General features: G+C 38.5%; 1 protein-coding gene across 3 annotated transcripts in view; it reads left to right on the top strand.

Annotated features, from left to right (window-relative positions):
* cntn4 (contactin 4) overlaps positions 1–18,053 on the top strand; it is a 280,558-nt gene that overhangs the window by 247,506 nt on the left and 14,999 nt on the right. For all 3 annotated transcript variants that reach the window (XM_017480449.3, XM_017480450.3, XM_053683552.1), the window contains 4 exons: positions 1,027–1,144; positions 3,259–3,417; positions 15,034–15,183; positions 16,445–16,515. In XM_017480449.3, coding sequence (XP_017335938.1) covers positions 1,027–1,144; positions 3,259–3,417; positions 15,034–15,183; positions 16,445–16,515 — 498 coding nt within the window. The remainder of the gene's footprint in view (positions 1–1,026; positions 1,145–3,258; positions 3,418–15,033; positions 15,184–16,444; positions 16,516–18,053) is intronic.

Below are 18,053 nucleotides of genomic sequence, written 5' to 3'. Positions count from 1 at the left end.
AGGAGGGCTGGTTTGAGTATTTCAGAAACCGCTGATCTGATGGGATTTATCATGTGTATCAGTCTCTAGATTTCCTAGAGAATGATGTGAAAAATGTAAAACACACAGTGTGCAGTTAGCAGTTCTATTAGAGGAAATGCCTTAGTAATAAGAGAAATCAGAGGAGAATGACCAGACAAGAAAGCTATAGTTACTCAAATAACCACTCTTTACAACTGTGGTCAGTAGAAATGCACACATTGAACTTTGAGATGGATGGGATACAACAGCAGAAGACCACATCAGATTCCAGTCCTATTCACCCTCAGTGGTGGAATGAATTTCCAACCTCAATCCAGACAGCAGAATCTGTCACTATCTTCCAAAACCCTTGAACACCCCTACCCACACTTAAAAAAAAATTCTGCAATTACACTGGCTCTTACACCTCTATTCTGCGCACTTTGCTTCTCTAAAACTCAATTAAAAATCTTGTATGGTAGCACTACTTGTATTGTTCTCCGCTTGATATAATACTTTGCTTGTATTTCCTTATTTGTAAGTTGCTATGGATAAAAGTGTCTGATAAATGAATAAATGTAAATTAATCTGAGGCTTTGATGACCATAGCCAAATCATAGGCTGACTGGTTAATTGTATGGAAAAGCAAGTGTAAAGGTGTTGCAAATAAAGTGGGCAGTGAATGTATTTGCAGGTTAAATGCATGATTTAATTATCTAGCATGATCATTATAATTTAAGACAAGTTTTATATATTAATGACAATGAATAAATAATTTCTAATAAACAGCTCAGACATCTTCAAGACTGTAACAGTCCAACGACCTTTACTTACTACACAAATTTAATTCCACCTCTTTCTTTCTTTGGTAAAAGTGCTGTGTGTACAAGACAGTTTAAATTTGTGCCAAAGCAGTGTTACTTTGTGTTAAAAGAAAAGCATTTATGTTTCTCTGGGACTGAATACATACAGAGAGAAAAGTGACCAATGATCTTAGTTGATTACTGTCTTACTGTCTGTCCTCAGCATTCATCCGGAGACATCATGATTCGGAACATTCAGATGAAACATGCAGGGAAGTACACATGTGCTGTGCAGACCAAGGTGGACAGCAGCTCTATTGCCATGGACCTGATTGTCAGAGGTGCCATTCAAACCTATGCTTTATGATTATGCCATGGAAGACCAATTCTGCTCCTGCAGAAAGTTTAGTTCCAAACCTAATTTAAGACATCTGGTCTAGTTAATCAACATGCATATTGACATGAAAATTAGATACTGAAGATGATAGATTAGGGCTGGAACACTCCTTTTCAAGGCAGCCTTGTGGTCCTATGCAGGTTTTAACACTCCTTTTTCAAATTTCCATTTCTGTCTTAAGAGGAATATAATAAATATAATAATTACTGTAGATAAATGTAAGAAATATAAAGTGTTTTAGTTCATATTTTGTGGTAATTTTAAGGATATAGCCTTGCTTTCATTTTTATTTTTAAATCAACTCTTTTTTTCTATTAGCTAGCTCACAATAGCGCAAAACCGATGACACACTGTTGCTGAAATAAATCCCTACCACATGAACTATGAATATTTACACATTGCTTGCACATGGAACAGTGCAACACATACTTAGGCTAATGAGAAAAGGATGCTATAGCTAATTTGTGTACTTAAATCCAAAAAAACATATAAATACAGTGGTGCTTCAACGTTTGTGAATGTAGAATTGTCTATATTTCTGCATAAACATGACCTAAAACATTAGCAGATATCCACACAAGTCCTAAAAGTAGACAAAGAGAACCCAATTAAATAAATGAGGCAAACAAATTATACATGGTCATTTATTTATTGAGGAAAATATTTCATATCGGTGAGTGGCAAAATGTTTTGAAGCTCTAGGATTAGTAGTTAATTTGAAGGTGAAATTAGAGTCAGGCGTTTTCAGTCAATGGGATGACCATCAGGATTGAATGAGCACCCTGTTAACAGGCTTAGTAGTGATCCCTGCTAACAGGGATCTGAAAAGTCTGGTCTTCACAACACATGTTTGTTGAAGTGTATCATGGCATGAACAACGGGGATTTTTGAGGGCCTCAGAAAAAGAGTTGTTGGTGTTCATCAGGCTGGAAAAGGTTACAAAACCATCTCTAAAGAGTTTGGACTCCACCAATCCACAGTTAGACATTAGACTGTTTATGTACAAATGGAGGAAATTCAAGACCATTGTTACCCTCCCCAGTAGTGGTCCACAAAGATCACTAAGAGCAAAATATGTAATAGTCTGCGAGGTCACAAAGGCACCCAGGGTAACTTCCAAGCAACTAAAGGCCTCTCTCACATTGGCTAATGTTAATGTTCATGAGTCCACCATCAGGAAAACACTGAACAGCAGTGGTCTGCATGGCAGGGTTGCAAGGAGAAAGCCAGTGCTCATGGACAAGTCAGATGGCAATTGGAAAAATGTTTTGTGGATGGATGAGACTAGAATAAAACATTTGGTTTTAAATGAGAAGCATTATGTTTGGTTTCATTATTGATGGAACAATGAATTTTGAATTATATCAGCGAATTCTAAAGGAAAATGTCAGGACATCTGTTTATGAACTGAATCTCAAGAGAAAGTGGGTCATGCAGCATGATTCAACCCTAAGCACATGTCATTCTACCACAGAATGGTTCAAGAAGAATGAAGTCAGTGTTTTGGAATGGCCAGGTCAAAATCCTGATCTTAATCCAATATAAATAGAACCTGAAGCAAGCAGTTAATGTGAGGAAACCCACCGTCATCCCAGAGTTCAAGCTGTTCTGTACTGAGGAATGGGCTAAAATTCCTCCAAGTCAATGTGCAGGACTGATCAACAGTTACTGGAAACATTTAGCTATAGTTATTGCTGCACATGAGGGTCACACCAGATATGGAAAACAAAGGTTCACATACTTTTGCCACTCACAGATATAGAATATTGGATTATTTTCCTAAATAAGTAAACGAACAAGCATAATATTTTGTTTCATTTGTTTAATTGGATTCTCTTTATCTACTTTTAGGCCTTGTGTGAATATCTGGTGAAGTTTTATGTCATATTTATGTAGAAATGTAGAAAATTCTAAAGATTTCACAAACTTCCAAGCACCACTGTGTTTAATGAAGTTTTACTAGTTAGACTCCTGTGGTTTGGGTAGTTGTTGATAATAAAGCCACAACACAGCCTTACAATGTGGGTATGAGTGTGTATGTGTGTCATTTTTCTTCAGGTCCCCCTGGTCCCCCTACCAGCGTCCATGTGGAAGAACTCTCAGATTCCACAGCCACTCTCTCCTGGAAGCCTGGTCCTGATAATCACAGTCCAATTATCACCTACACTATCCAGGCTAGAACCCCCTTTTCACTGGGATGGCAAGCTGTCACCACAGGTAGGGCTCCTTATCAGACTGCATCAGATCAGCACACTTTCTTCCCACCTCTAAGTCCCCTACAATCAATTAAGAATGCTATTTTTTATTTGCTCCCTGCCAAATACATGATTATGAAGTACAGTCATGTGAAAAAATAAGTACACCCCATGGAAATTTTCACAATTTAAATTAACACAAAAAACATCAGTCACATGGAAAAAGTAAGTAAAAAAGATCTCATCATTCCAGTGTAAGGAAAATAATCTACAAGTGACACAAATTTCAAACAACTGCCAATTTCTCCAGGACTGGCCATCCAAACAAATTCAGCCCAAGATCAGACCATCTGATGCAAAAAGGAAGTCTCCAAGAATCCCAAAATTTCATCACAGGATCTGCTAATAAGTCTTGCAGTTGTTGGTGTCAAAGTGCATGCTTCAAGAATCAGAAAGAGATTGCGCAAATTTGAGCGGCATGGGGGCGTGCCAGGAAAAAGCCTTGGCTGTCTAAAAAGAACATTAGCACAAGACTACAGCCATTGCATGCACATAGGCATACAGTGCTTTTTGAATAATGTGCTCTGGACAGACAAATCAAAGAGTTGTTTGGCCACAGTAAGAGCAGAAATGTTTGGCGCTGATCAAAAACAGCTTTTCAGGAGAAGCACCTCATACCAACTGTGAGCACGGTGGTGGAAATGTACTGAAAGAATATTGCATAGAAGAGTGTCTGAGTAAACCTTGATTCTGGGTTAAAACCTGGGTTGACTGAGAAAGTTGATAACCAGCATCATGAAACCTGTTAACTTTAATTAACCCAGGCTGGATTTGTTTGGTTTTGTCAACTCAAAACTTACTCTGCAACCTTTTTGTGAAACAGGCCTCTGTTGGACAATTATGCAAAATGTCTACTAGAAGTTACTTCTGCTAAAGGGGGCAAAACTTGCTTCTGAGGCCAAAGGTGTACTTACTTTTTCCACAGAAGAATTTCACATCTATTGATATTTCTGTTGAATAAACGATTGAAAAAGCTATTTTTCTTTGTGTTTTTCTTTTTCAAGTACGAACTTTATTAATAGGCACTGATTCAAAGATGATCAAATGTTTGCTTGTCCAAATATGTCAAAAAAGCCAACCATTTCCATGGGGTGTACTTATTTTTTCACATGACTGTTGTAGGAAAAATTTGCTGTTTGGGTTAAATTGTTATATTCTCCAACACTGTATGTAACGAAAATTAGCTGTTTAAATTGAGCTATTGTATTCTCCACCAAATGTGCAGGATAGACTAACAGATCAGCTCGAAAGGGAATTTTGGCTAATTTAGTATTTATGATCAACTATTCATCCAGTGATAAGTTGAACTTAGTGTATTCATTAATTATGCATTAGATATAACCTCTGTGGCCACCTGCAATAATATCCTAAATGCCGTGAAACATTATTTGAAGAACATGTAGCAGGATCAGCAATTCAAGGCAGTGGCCCTTGTAAACAAATAAGTGTGTTTAAAAACAGATGATACTTCATTGAACTTTTCTATGACACAGAAATTAATCTAACCCAAACGCACACGCGCACGAACACACACATCCAAGAAGAGGTGAAAATGGTTTAACAGAGTGAATGAAGTTCTGAGTGTATAACAAAGGATGTTATTTCACAGACCATGACCTAAACAACCATTAATTTTGTCAATCTAGTTTCACTTCTTTAGAAGAGCTTTAAACTGATTAGGTGCACCAGTCTTAGCTATATTTAATATTTTGTATACGTATATATTTAAGTAACGAAAAAGATTTATTAAGGTTTTAATATTATATATATATATATATATATATATATATATATATATATATATATATATATATATATATATATATATATATATATATATATATATATAACCTTGCTTCCATCTATTCTCAGTAAGATATTACAATTTAGGCAGTAACATTAAAGAAATATAAAACCAATAAAAAGGCTTAAACCCAAATAGAATAGCAGTTTTATATCTGCAGTTATTTTACATTTTTAAAAAAGAAGCAAAGTTAAGTAGCCAGCAAAATTAAGAGCTTCTTGTCCTAAACTTTTCAGACAAAGGTAACACGGTTAAATTTTAATATGTCTTGTTTTCATGCTTGGCCATTTTTCTAACATTTATTGATATGAGTGATATGATCGATTGAGTGCTCTATTGATATGAGTGCCAGATGCACTAATCAGTCAGTTCCCTGTCTGTCACTACAATCCCCTCCAATATTTTGTTTATTCTGATTTATAAGGACCCAATTCATAAGGGAAACTTTAATCATTTTAATGTCTTCCTTCATACTTTTTTTTTTTTTTTTACGTTTTTGCTTTTGTGCTCCTGACAGGTACTTCTTTCCATACATCATATTCTTTTATTTTTTCTTTTTTCTTTGTGCAGTTCATGTCATTGTCACGTAATGTAGGTGCAGGATAGAAGCAAGTGCAGGTATGGCAGTTTAATCAAACAAAGTTCAAAGGATTAGGCAGAAATCAATGTACAAGGCAGGCTAGGGTCAAACGATCAGGCAAACAGGCAAAACTAGACAGGGAAGAGGAAACTAGACAGGTGTCATACTGGAGTTCTGGAGATGAGGTCGCCAAATTGACCTCTGGCAGGAACTCGGCAGGTGAGACCTATTCATGGGTCTCAAGTTTGAGCTCTGGAGAAGAGGTCACCACATTGACCTCCAGTTGGAGCTCCACAGGTGCGCTCTTGTTAAATATGATCCATGGATTCCAAATGTCCTGCATGTGGAAATTGTAGCTGGGCCAATTTACCGCAGCCCTCGGTCTTGCAGGTCTGTGTCACCTCCACCACTGTCCTGCCGGTCGGGGGCTGAAGCTGAGCTGTGGAGGCTGCCCTGTCAATCCATTCATAGTAGGTGTGGAATGGCAGGTCAGGCTTGCTCATCACACTGACTCCCCTCAAAAGTTGATCCAGGTTGTAGCTCTGCCCTGGACACCCAAACTCCTTCATGAATAGTTCCACAAACTGAGTTACATTGTTGAGGGCACTTGACCCTGTACTGAACAGATGCTCCACCCAATCACGGGCTGAGCCACACTGCCGGGACACAATGAACCCAAGCCACTGCCTCTTGTCAGGCTTGGGATTCACCAGGTTTGAAAAGTACATTTCGCAGTGAAACATGAACTGCCTTGGGTAGCCACGCAATCCATAATGCTGGTCTGGGAGTCCATCCACTGGTGAAACTGGACTGACATGCATGGTGGCCAGACATCTCCATGTACTCCTGCTGCTTCCATGTTGCGGCAAAGTATTCTGTCACGTAATGTAGGCGCAGGACAGAAGCAAGTGCAGGTATGGCAGTTTAATTAAACAAAGTCCAAAGGATTAAGCAGAAATCAAGGTACAAGGCTAGGCAGGTCAAATGATCAGTCAAACAGGAAAAACTAATCAGGGCAGAGGATCAAGGTCAACAGAGTAAACAAAGTCCGTAACCAGAAAAGCAACCATGAGATAAGGCTTAGAAATATGACAGAGACTAAGCAACTGAGCATAATACTTCACAAAGTCATAGTGTTCGAAAAGTTTCTTTTATATGTTGGTGGTGAGTGCTGTGAATTGGATGCAGGTGTGTGTGATTAGAATGAGTGTGAGTGTTCTGTGTGTGTTTGAGTGTTCTGGGAATTGCAGTCCATGGTGGACATGTTTGTAGACTGCAGTGCTGTATGTGAAATGTAGTCACTCGTTTGCTGTGATTTGACAATTATGTATTTTGAAGTGTATTTTGAAGTGATGAGAGCATTCTCATGTTCATTTCTTACTTTCTGTAATTCACAAATTTTTATTTTATTTTACTAAAATATTATTAGTTTTGTGTTCATGTATGTAAGAAAACATCACAAAAATAAAATAAAATAAAATAATCCGAAGTCGTGATTTGGGGCCCCCTAGCATCATGGGCCCATATGCCTGGCATACTCTGCACCCCCCGTAACGGCACCTGTGATACCACACAAAATATGTTAAGTACACTATTAATAGTAAAACACAATAATCATACTAGTACTATTATAATAATGCATACTAAATAAATAAAAAAAATTGTGTAACGGCAGAAGATATGAGATTGCAGTGGTTTTAAAGATATATTCAGATATTTAGTGTCATTGCTTCTGTGGTTTGGTTAAACAAAGGGGGGGGGGGGGGGGTGGCGGGGTTGGTGTAGACTCTTTCCTGAGGGAGCCAAAGGCCACATTCTAAAAGGGAGTTTCCCCCTCTTTTCTTACTGAAGTTATCACTTTATGGGTGAGGATCCTTGAATTTTACCTGATGGATAAGCCATCTGGTTTGGCCCAAAGGCCTAAATCACGCCCGGGTATGGCATGAGACCCACCTTCTTAGTGGCAGCTCATGAAACGAACAGTGGCATGCTCCTTCCCTCCGTAGTGCTAGGGTCTTCTCCTTGGGCCAGAGCCAATAACCCTTGAGCCCTCCTTATGAGGGTTACAACTTACTAGATTATTCCTTTTGCGCATGCCTTTTCCATCTAGATGTGCTAATACCATCCTTCAACTCTAGGTAAGGTTCTAGAGTAAAATAGATCCTCAGTATCCCAATTCTGTTTGTAAAGATTGATAAAAGGGGCGACTTGTTTGCTGTTAGTTGCGACCCTTGTCGTGGAGGAAGAGATCCTGGTGCCTGAGAAATAGGGTTTGCTGTGGCTGCCACTGTTTCAACACTGTACTTTGGCTCATACTTCACCTAGATGGGAGATTGGAATGACCCACTCCAATCGGTCGGTTGGTCAAGACATGCTCTGAGATTTCTGTTATAGTTTAACAACTGCTAACTTTCCAGAATCCCCAGTAAGTGTTGGCTAAGGGTGGATAGAGTGGATAGTGGATAGAGCAGGTTATAATCTGCTTTATGTGCTCGAGTACATCATTCTTATAGCCCTGATAATCTTCTGGAATTCTGCAGTGCTGTGCATCCCTGTTTGTTGGCCTCCAAGGTTTCTCCATTTGCTATACCCTTGCTATACAAGGGTATCACAGGAATAGCAGGAAAGGTGAAAGAAGTGAAAGTTATGATCTGGACAAATTCTAGTGGAATGCAGTAAAAAAAAAGGCAAATGCAGAGAAATTACTACGAGCCACGCTAGTCGCTGGAGTTCAAATAAAGACATCAACTCATCCAACATTAAACTACAGCAAAGGAGTGATCCGCACTAAATAATTGGATGATGTCAATGAAGATGAAATTATCTGTGAGGTCAAACCCCAAGGAGTAATAAATGTGCAAAGGATAATAATCAAAAGAGAGGAACGAGTCATCAAAACTGGTACATACATCCTCGCTAAATACAGCATCTTCCTCCTGAAAGAATCCATCCACCCTTCCATCTTCTATACTGCTTTATCCTTTTCAGGGTCACAGGGAAACCTGGAGCCTATCCCAGCGAGCATAGGGCACAAGGCGGGGTATACCCTGGACAGGGTGCCAATCCATCGCAGGGCACAATCACATACACATTCACACACTACGGACACTTTGGACATCAGCCTACCATACATGTCTTTGGACTGGGGAAGGAAACCGGAGTACCCGGAGGAAACCCCCACAGCACAGGGAAAACATGCAAACTCCGCACACACAGGGCCACGGTGGGAATAGAACCCCCGATCCTGGAGGTGTGAGGAGAACGTGCTGACCACTAAGCCACCGTGCACCCTTCTGAAAGAATCCAAATCAGATATTTGAGTGTCACACTGGGTTTATTTGTGCCCAACCCACTGAGATGTTTTAAATGTCAAAAATATGAACATGGGTCAAATAGTTGCAAAAATAAAAGCATCTGTTACAAATGTGGTGAAGAAGACCACAACGTGGAGAGCTCCCAAAAACCTGCTGCATCAAAAGAATGTCCTACATAGATTAAGGAGAGGGAAATACAGATAATCAGATGCACAAAGAAGATCAGTTACCCCGAGGCAAGGAGAATGGTAGACATTGTCCCTCCTCCTACACTGAATAAAAAATATGCTGTTGTCAAAAAATCTATGAAGTTCAAGGAATTTCAGACAGACTTCATCTGGATGCACAAAGATAAACCCTAAAATGTTAACAACAATAAATCTCTCACAAGGACCCAAAATACAGGAACCCTGAGTAAATCTATCACAATCGACTCTCAGCCTAATCCGAACTCAATAGAAAACCAAACTTCAAATAGAAATACAAGAAGATTAAGTTGTTCACAAGCAAAAGACGGAATAACAAAGATGTCGAAATGAAAGTAGGGAATATTCTGAGTAGAAGCTCATCCCCAAAAGGAAAAATCAGGGGAACTATTCATATTTTTCTCTAGTGAGAATGGAAAATATTTTTATGCAATGGAACTGTTGTGGACTCAGGGCAAATTTTGCAGAGTTGCAACGCTTAGTTACAGTTCTCAACCCCCTTGGGCTTTGTCTTCAGGAGACAAAACTTCTACCAGATTTTACTTTCTCTTTTGAAAGATTTACAATTTTAAATACTTCTGGTCCTACTATTAGACAGATGTTTGGTGGCAGATGTTTAATCAGAAACGGTGTGATTCATAGGCGCATCAATGTGAACAGTAATTTACAGGTAACAGCAGTGTGTTTAACCCTGCAGCGAACATTACAGTATGTTCCATATACATTCCACCAAACACAAGGACCTGGATGGCCTAGTAGCCTAACTTCCTTCTCCATATATACTCATGGGAGACTTTAATAGTCACAACAATTCATGGGGAAATATCTATTGTGACACCAAAGGAAAGAGGATAGAAGAATTCCAAGACAATCACACCTTATGTCTTCTAAATTATGGATCCAGCACTTACCTACATCCAGGGCACAGAACATACTCTGCAATTGACCCAACAATTTGTGAACCCGAGTTATTTTTAGACCTTTTATCTAAAGTATGGCATGATCTTTTTGGTAGCGACCACTTTCCATTAATACTAACTCTAAAAGGAAGAGAAGAAGCTCTAAAAATACTAAGATGTCAGTTTAAAAAAGTTAACTGCTTTTTTAAAAAGTTAAACATTTTCAAATGATTTGCTACGAAATGTTTAATGAAGTCTCTGAGGATGATCCAGATACTATTAAACATTTAACCAGTACACTTATCTCCATAGCAAAGTATACCATTTCAAAAACATATCCAAATGCAAATGGATACCATGGTTTTATGATAAATGCAAGATGGCTATAAAAGAACGGAAGAAGGCTGAAATATTATTTTTCAGAAGGCCAACAAGTGAAAATCTTGTTAAGGTGTAAGTAGGGAACAAGCTCGAAGAATAATAAATGAAGCTGAAAGAAAAAGTTGGAGACAATTTGTATCTGTTCTCACATTAAGTACCCCAATAAAAAAGGTCTGGAATCTGATTCACAGGATGAAGGGCAGGAATGGTGAAGCTCAAATTCAGCACATCAAAAACACTATTCTAACTTCAAAACAAGAGATTGCAAATACTCTAGCGGAAACGTTTGAAAGAAACTCCTCCATTGGAAATTGCCTTAATACCTTCCAAGTTTTCTTAGCACAGGATGAAAAGAAAGGTATCGATTTTCCATCCAATCATAAAGAACCTTATAATCAGCTGTTCACAATGGAAGAATTAACACAAGCCATGAACAGAGTATATGATATGGCAGTAGGACCAGATGATATCAACTACCAGTTTTTTAAAAATTTGCCTCACGTTGCCAAAACCTGCTAATCTTGCGTCTTTACTGCACAAACTTTTTAACTCTATTTGAATATCTGGGAATATTCCACTCTCTTGGAAAGAAGCAATAATCATTCCCGTCCCAAAAGCTGGAAAAGATCAAAATGGCCCCAACAATTACTGCTCAATAGCCCTGACAAGTTGCTTATGCAAAACCATGGAGAGAATGGTTAATGAACTTCTGTTATGGATCCTGGAATTGCAACAGCTCTTAAATAAAGTTCAATGTGGCTTCAGAAAAGGAAGAAGTACTGTCGATCACCTCATTAGCCTTGGAAGCTACATACGAGAGGCTTTCATCAGAAAAGAACATGCAGTGGCTGTCTTTTTCGACTTTGAGAAAGCTTATGACACCACTTGGAAGTCTGGTATTTTAAAGGATTTATATCAACTTGGTTTTAGAGGACACGTACCCATTTTTATTGCAAATTTTTTATCAAACAGATATCTTGTGGGTGGCTATGTGGTAGAGTGGGTTGTCCACTAATCATAGGGTTGGCAGTTTGATTCCCCGCCCACATGACTCCGCATGCTGAAGTCTCCTTGGGAAAGTCACTGAACCCCAAGTTGCTCCCGATGGCAAATTAACGCCTTGCATGGCAGCTCTGCTACCATTGGTGTGTGTGTGAATGGGTGAATGAGACGCAGTGTAAAGCGCTCAGGAACTGCTAAGGTTAAAAAAGTGCTATACAAGTGCAGACCATTTACCATTTTAAAATACGAGTAGGTAATACCCTATCTGACCCACATAAACAAGAGCTAGTAGTACCACAAGGAAGCATTTTATCAGTTACACTTTTTACTATCAAAATCAATGGTATCGCAAAAGCCATTGGGCCAGACATCCACTGCAGTCTTTATGTGGATGACATTGGCATTTGCTACAGAGTCAAATACATGAGTAACATTGGACAGAGAATCTGGCTGACAATTAACAGAATGCAATCCTGGTCAGTATCAAATGGATTTAAAAGTTTGTATGCATTTTTGCCAGCTATGTCCTCTCCAACTTGATCAAAAGATATTCATGGATGGTGAATACATCAGAGTGGATAAGGAAACCTAATTCCTTGGCATAACTCTGGACAGTAAACTGAGTTTTATCCCTCAAATAAAGATTTTTAAAGATAAATGTCTTAAATCCATGAAAATTTTAAAGATTTTAGCTAAAACAAAATGGGGTGCAGAAAGTTCAGTTCTTTTAAATCTCCACAGAACACTAATTCGATCACAACTGTATGGATGTATAGTGTATGTATTAGCTAGGAAATCGTACCTCCGACTCTTGGACACAGTACATCATCAAGGCATACGACTGGCTTTAGGGGCCTTTAGAATGTCACCAACTCAAAGTTTTTATGTAGAAGCAAATCTTCTCTGGAGAACTGATGCCTCAAACTAGCCCTACAATATACAATAAAGCTGAAGACCAACAAAGAAAACCCAGCTTACCATCCTGTTTTTTCAATCCCATCTTCAAGCCTATACAAGCAAAAACCAGGACATATCTGACCTTTTGGACTATGGATTGAACCACATTTACAAAATCTTAAAGTAGATCTGAACATACTGGATCGGATACAATTCTGTATAATCCCCCCTGGAACTTTAAAAAACCAAAAATGGTTTCAGACCTAACAGGACAAAAAATCTGAAACTCACCCAAATGACTTTCAAGAACAACTTTTCAACTATTCTCAACTCCTCTATATTAGAGAAATATATCCATCACATACCCCTATATATACAGATGGATCAAAATCTGAAGACCATGTATCATCTGCATTCGTGATCAATCACCAAAAAGAGGAATATCCATCCCCAACCACAGCTTTTTTACAGCAGAGGTAAATGCTATTGTCCTAGGACCTCATAAAGACTATGCAACAGAAAAACTTTCTGATAATTACAGATTCAAAATCCAGCAATGTCATCCCTAAAACATGATCACCCAACGCTTGTAAAGATTCTTTGCAAATTGCTGGATCTGGAGGCTCAAATTTTTAATATCTCCTTCTGCTGGGTACCGGTACACTGTGGAATCCTGGGAAAAGAAGAAGCACTCACTGCTGCAAAAGAAGCATTATCAACGGATTTCAAAAAATGTCCAATACCTCCCAATGACCTAATACTCATAATAAACTCTTACATTAACAATAAATGGCCAACTGAGTGGGACCAATGCACCATGAACAAACTCCATGAAATCAGCCTTACTGTTGGCAAAAGAAGCGTTTCTGTGTTTTCAAATCGCTGGGACCAGATTGTCTACACCCACTGTCGAATAGGTCACTCCAGGATGACACGCAAGTTTTTAATATTAGGAGAAGACTTGCCAAAATGTACCTTTTGCCAGAATCCATTACCCTTGAAACATGTTTTATTAGACTGTACTGGTCTTAACCCCTTGAGAAACCTTTTTTATTCAGTCAACACTCTGGATTTTTAACAAAGTCGAACCTAATGCGAGTTTTTAAGAAAAATAGATTTTAAAAACCTTTATATAGAGTCCCATTAGACATATTGCATCATGAAAATAGCCATGGAAGCTGGCATGGTGTTAAAACACAAACAAACAAACAAACAAACAAACAAAGCCTACATCACTGCATGTGACAGCAGTTTCTATGGTTGAGATGGTTACAAACAGAGAGTAATTAAGTGGCTCCTGAGTGTCTGTTAGGTGAGGGTTCATTGTTTTATGGAAGTCATTCTGTAACATTTTCTCCAGAGTTGTCTGTTGAGTTTTCTGTCTGAGCATGTCCATAGGTTTTGTGTGTCTAATTCTTTTGTGGGTCATATCCTACTTGTTGTTGAGGTCCTACACTGTACATGATCTTGTATACATGGAGTTTTTCTTATTTATTTTAATCTTGATACTGCACATTATGGCCAGACCTTATCATCAGTATGCTTAGGCTTTAACAATTGTGGTAAGTCTTCAGTTTGGCAAATGGTATAGATAATTAAGTTTGGCAAATGGTATAGATATCCAGGACTGCCTTTAGTGTTCTTTATGCTTCTTACTTTTAAAAGAGAGGATAAATTTTTTTTTAATGATCCAGACCACACATCATTGTTTAGCTGATTCAGGCTCCACATAAAAGTGCACTATATAGAGTATGATGCAATGGCTACAGTATACAATGTCATTGTATAGTGTCCAATATACTGTAGGAAGCCATTTAGGATTAAGCCGGCCTATGATTATTTTGACAAGAACAAAGTTATTGCTAAAGTGTGAATTGTTGGCCAATTTTTCTCTGTGGCAGCTTCAACTGCTGTGAGTGCTAAACAGATCAGAGCCAACAGATTTTTCCTTTCAAAATCATCTGATTTCAATTAGTCTTATTGGACCAGATTATTATAGGTTTTGTTACCTACACTTTATGTGAACATTCTGTTAGCAGTAGCATATAAATAATGGCAGTCAATGAAAAAAGACTAGGGGGGGGGGGGGGCATGGCCCTGACCAGGATAAAGCAGTTACTGAAGCTGAATGAGTGAATAATTGATGCAATGAAATATGGAAGAAAGGAAGCAATGAAGGAAACAATGAATGAAACAAAGTTGGAAAACAAGCTACAGTTTTGATGCTTGCACATTTAAAATCATCATTAATCGTTCGTATTATTTATCATACTTTTGACATGCAGCTTTGTTACTAGTCACTGATCTAGAGATATATGAACGTAGCGGTCCCTACTCAACACATACCGTATATATTCACAGTTCATCAATCTGAAGCAAAAAAAAAATTGTTTTGTTTGTAGATTTTTATTTTACTGTGTATAAGAAAATTTGTATTTCATTGAGTCTCACTCAAGACTTTTTCTTCTCTCAATGCGTGTGTGTTTTATTTCCAGTGCCAGAAGATATAGGGGGTCGCCGTCTGACAGCTACAGTGATCGAGCTCAGCCCTTGGGTGGAGTATGAGTTTCGAGTGGTGGCAATCAATGCACTGGGTACAGGTGAGCCCAGCAAACCCTCCAAGCAAGTAAGGACCAAGGATACACGTAAGTGATTTAAACATGCACACTAGCTTTGTGTAAGCAGCTCACTTACAGTGGTTCTATGCACCTGTTCTTTTTGGTATATTTGATTTACCTTACTTTTTTTAATCACTTTTTGTATACTATAACACAAAGAAGAGAGGACATGGACAAATAGTATGTTGATTATATGCATTTAATATGTAATATGTAAGAGCAATCTTGTAGGAATTGTTTGTGCAGCCAAAATCTGAATCTTGAGGACTGTGAATATACAATGCATGCTTTTTGAAAGGGCCCTCTCTATATCACCAATGAGCAATCACTTTTAGACTGTTGTTAGTGTCATGGGTGTTTTCCAGATGCATACAAGGGGCCTAGTCTTTGCTTATGGTCAGTGGCATCAGAATACTGACATATTTGCACATCTGACTCTTATGTGCTCCCACCAAGGATTTGGGATAGCACCACCCTCTTTGCACACATTACACTGCTCAATCTCACTGTGAAATCAGAAAAGAGTTTCCTAATACAGAAGCAGACAACACAATTTATTGGCATGGGGCTAGATTCACTGAGCATGCTAGCCACTTGGCATTCAAAAGTGTTGTAGCTATGTGCAGTACAGGCATCTTTGATAATAGCAGCCACAGCAGTGAAGCCCCTAGGCTTTCTGGAGGTACAGCCTTTTGGATTATCAGCATATGGCTGATTAAAAATGGAAATTAATCCTTCTCTCAGCAAAAGAAGTCCAAGTACTTGCTTGCTAAGAAAAGGTGCTACAAGAGTATGGGAGGAATTTGGCTCCCTGGTGTAAGGTCAGAACACATCAATCAGTCAATCAATCAGCTGAAATTGAGACATCAATTTCAATCATCATATGCTGGTCCACTCAGACAATACCGTGATGGTCAGCTACATCAACCATCAGAGCAGCACAAGCACTCCATTGCAGCATCTCTTCAAGTGGGCCCATCAAAAACTAACCTCAAACAGAGTATCTCATTTGTCAGGGCTATAAAATAATGACACAATTCAAACTGGTTAAACACTCTGCTACCTTACAGGAAGCAATATCAAACATTTTACACACGCTGTTATTTTGTGTATCATATACATTATCAAGTCAGGAGGTTACCAAAATGTTTCATATCAAATGTGGAGGTTATTCAATGTTCAATAAACTAGTTACATATGTTACCAGCATTTATTAGGATTAGAAATAGTTTAACTGACAGGCTCTTAGCTCTATTAAGTATGCATTTGTATCTCCTGTTTCCTTTAGCCCCCAAGGTCACTCCAGCGAATGTGAGTGGAGGAGGTGGAAGCCGATCAGAATTAGTTATCACTTGGGAGGTAAAATGACCACCGTACCATCTGTGTGTGTGTATGTATGAAAATGTATTTGTGTGTGGCATGGCATTGTTTTTTGCTAAGAACTGGGATGCAATATCGGTGACATGTAAAGAAAAGCTTTTGAGCTTTTAAAAGGATAATAATTTTAAGGTTTTGGCTGTCATTCTTTTTTTTTACAAGGAAAATCATATTGTACTGGTTTTGAAGAGCTAAGCACAAAAATGAGAGCCATATCTGCCAAGGTTGATGTCGCATGTAAATTTCCACAAGCATTTCAAGCTTGAAATAGTAAGCTCTAAAAAAAAAAAAAAAAAAAAAAAAGGAGCTTTTGAAAGACCTGTTAATGCAGCAGTAGTTTTTGTTTTATTCTATTTATTCTCAAATCTGTATGTGGTTATGGATGCCAGTAACTCTTGATCAGTCCTGCACATCGGCTTGGAGGAGTTTTAGAACATTCATCAGTAGAGAACAGCTTCAACTCTGGCATGTTGGTGGGTTTCCTCACATGAACTGCTTGCTTCAGGTCCTTCCACAACATTTGTATTGGATTAAGCTCAGGACTTTGACTTTGCCATTCCAAAACACTGACTTCATTCTTCTTTAACTGTGGTAGAATGACTTGTGTGTTTAGGGTTGTTGTTTTGCTGCATGAACCACTTTCTCTTGAGATTCAGTTCACGTACAGATGTCCTGATATTTTCCTTTAGAATTCATTGTTCCATCAACGATCGCAAGTCATCCTGGCCCAGATGCAGCAAAATAGGCCCAAACCTTGATAATATATCCACCATGTTTTACAGATGGATAATGTTCTTGTGCTGGAATTCAGTGTTTTCCTTTCTCTAAACATAACATTTCTCATTATACCAAAAATTTCTATTTTGGTCTCATCCATCCACAAAACTTTTTTCCAATTGCCTTATGGTTTGTCCATGCGATCTTTAGCAAACTGCAGATGGGCAGCAATGTTCATTATGGAGATCAGTGGCTTTCCCTTGCAATCCTGCCATGCACACCATTGTTGTTCAGTGTTCTCCTGATGGTGGACTTATGTGAAAGAGGCCTTTAGTTGCTTAGAGGTTACCCTGGGTTCCTTTGTGACCTCGTGGACTATTATATGTCTGGTTCTTGGAGTGATCTTTGTTGGACGACCACTCCTGGGCATGGTAACAATAGAATTTGATAGTGATAGAATAGTGATTTGATGCAAGAGTGCAAACTCTTTAGAGATGATTTTGTAACCTTTTCCAGCCTGACAAGCATTATCAGAGCTCAGACTATTTTTCTGAGGTCCTTTGTTTGTGCCATGATACATTTCCACAAACATGTGTTGTGCAGATCAGACTTTGATAGGTCCCTGTTCTTTAAATAAAACAGGGTGCTCACTCACACCTGATTGTCGTTCTGTTGATTGAAAACACCTGACTATAATTTCACCATGAAATGAAGTGCTAATCCTTGAGGTTCACATACTTTTGCCACTCACAGATATGTAATATTGGATAATTTTCCTCCATTAATAAATGACCAAGTATAAT

This window comes from Ictalurus punctatus, chromosome 11, assembly GCF_001660625.3.
Source record: "Ictalurus punctatus breed USDA103 chromosome 11, Coco_2.0, whole genome shotgun sequence".
NCBI lineage: Eukaryota > Metazoa > Chordata > Actinopteri > Siluriformes > Ictaluridae > Ictalurus > Ictalurus punctatus.
This window is presented reverse-complemented; position numbering and strand designations above follow the sequence as displayed.